This window comes from Priapulus caudatus, unplaced genomic scaffold, assembly GCF_000485595.1.
Source record: "Priapulus caudatus unplaced genomic scaffold, Priapulus_caudatus-5.0.1 Scaffold8263, whole genome shotgun sequence".
Lineage (NCBI taxonomy): Eukaryota > Metazoa > Priapulida > Priapulimorpha > Priapulimorphida > Priapulidae > Priapulus > Priapulus caudatus.
In genome coordinates this window covers 1-2186 of record NW_014585324.1, presented here as the reverse complement: position 1 = coordinate 2186, position 2186 = coordinate 1, and the positions used below count along the sequence as shown (strand labels likewise).

The window sequence follows — 2186 nt, the reverse complement described above, 5'->3', positions numbered from 1 at the left end:
TGGGACAAACAGAGCAGCGACAATCTCAGCGAGATCTCCATGCAGTGCCTGCAGGTGAGCGGGGGGAGGAGGGGAAGTGAGACTGTAAGACATGATGGAGACGCAAACATGCGGTGGCACTAGTGAGAGGCGAGGACAGCCCGAAACATTCACGTTTTAACAAAAAATATTGCAAAACACATGCCGAATCACTCGTCCCACGCTCAGCATCCCTGCCCCCGCGCCGCGCTGCCGTCGCCGCGGTTACCTTGTTGCGATCGGTGGCAAGGTGCAGCTTCGTCGTCGCCTCCTCGTGGCTTCCTCTCAGCTCCTGCACCTCCTCCTGGCTCTGCTTGAGAAGCGCCGCCAGGTGGCGCTCCCGCTCGGGGAAGTTCGTCTTGATCGTCTCGTCGTAGAGGAGGGACTTGAGGTGGTCGGCGAACGCGCGACATTTCTCCAGCTTCTCCGTCTGGCTGCAGAGATTCCCCATCAGCACCTGCTCCCCGGGAAGAGCGAGAAGGAGAGAGAGAGAGAGAGAGTGGTTAAATAAAACTAGAATGATTGTCCCAGAGAGGGACTAATAATACGCCCCGCTTCGAGCTGTTATGGTGCCAGTTATACGCCCTCTATTACCTGTTTCTCGCCGCAGTCGCTGCACCGTGGCACCCTCTATTACCTGTTTCTCGCCGCAGTTGCTGCACTGTGGCGCCCTCTATTACCTGTTTCTCGCCGCAGTCACTGCACCGTGGCGCCCTCTATTACCTGTTTCTCGCCGCAGTCGCTGCACCGTGGCGCCCTCTATTACCTGTTTCTCGCCGCAGTCACTGCACCGTGGCGCCCTCTATTACCTGTTTCTCATCGCATAGTCGCTGCCTCTCTGCGGCCAGGTCGGTGACTGTCTCCTGGTATTCCTCGAGCTCGTTTACGGTCGCCTGCAGCTCCTCGTTCGTGCTGTAGTGTGTCTCCTCCATCTGGAAGATCCGCTCCTGCAAGCACAGAGGTCACGGGGAGGTCATCATGAGGTCAGGACGAGGTCACAGTGAGGTCATATTGAAATCACCACGAGGTCAGAGCAAGAAATATATATGTGTACATGCCAGGCTGTAACCTTCGCCCTGAGCTGAGATTTCGCTGAGATTGTCGCTGCTCTGTTTGTCCCACTCCCTCCCCTCCCCTCCCCACCCCTCCTCCTCCTTCCCTCCACAGTGAGACAGTGAGACAGTGAGACACTCACTGTCTCGCGCAGGACTCGCAGGGAGTCATCGAGGCGTTGCAGGACAAGGCGCGGCTACTTGAGGCGCCTATTGAGCGCATGAACTCGGACAAGAAGCAAGCGGAGAAGCACCTCATCGAGAACAAGGAGAACCTCGAGATGGAGAAGATCGACAACGCCCGCCTGAAGACGCTGCTCGACAACGAGAGGTCAAAGGTCAGTGAGCGCAAGCGCGCAGTCGCGGCGACGAGAGGTCAAAGGTCAACGAGCTTTACTAGATAAATATAATAATAATAAAAATAATAATAATAATAATGAATGTTATAACAAAGCTCTAACTAGTAAAGAACAGTATCTGGAATTTAAAATGTAATAATATCAATAACAAATATGTCAATAACAACAACAATTTTTATAATGATAATAAAAAAGCGAATTAGGATTAAACTGTAACCTGTAATGAATTCTGTAATATAATGATAATAATAACAACAACAACAACAACACTGATACTTACATACGGGCTTCTCTCTATCTCCCCCTCTCTCCTTCTCTCCCCTTCTCTCCTTCTCTCCCCTTCTCTCCCTCCTTCTCTCTCCCCCTCTCCCTCGCTCCCCCGTGACAGGTGCGGGAGCTGGACGAGCTGGTGAGCGCGAGGCAGAACACGGGAACGACGGAACTAGAGGAGCTGCTCTCTAAGACGCGGGAGGAGAAGGGTCGCGCGGAGGCTCGCGTTGCCAACCTGCAGGAAGCTCTCGCTCACAGCCAGAACGAAGCCACCAAGCTCAAGGACAAGGTCTTCTACCTAGAGGAGGAGCTACAGGTGTGAGAGAGAGAGAGAGAGAGAGAGAGAGAGAGAGAGAGAGAGAGAGAGAGAGAGAGAGAGAGAGAGAGAGAGAGAGAGAGAGAAGAGAGAGAGAGAGAGAGAGAGAGAGAGAGAGAGAGAGAGAGAGAGAGAGAGAGAAGAGAGAGAGAGAGAGAGAGAGAGAGAGAG

General features: G+C 53.2%; 2 protein-coding genes across 2 annotated transcripts; one reads left to right on the top strand and one right to left on the bottom strand.

The window, feature by feature from the left end:
* Positions 1-247: 247 nt before the first annotated feature.
* LOC106820193 (cytospin-A-like) lies at positions 248-1142 on the bottom strand (the record flags this gene model as incomplete). Its single annotated transcript, XM_014824735.1, is given in 3 exon segments — positions 248-475; positions 828-986; positions 1103-1142. Coding segments are annotated over 2 exon segments (351 nt in total), but the record flags the coding sequence as incomplete, so codon positions are not given.
* LOC106820192 (ERC protein 2-like) lies at positions 997-2017 on the top strand (the record flags this gene model as incomplete). The annotated part of the gene is given in 3 exon segments (XM_014824734.1): positions 997-1023; positions 1226-1408; positions 1818-2017. Coding segments are annotated over 3 exon segments (410 nt in total), but the record flags the coding sequence as incomplete, so codon positions are not given.
* Positions 2018-2186: the final 169 nt, after the last annotated feature.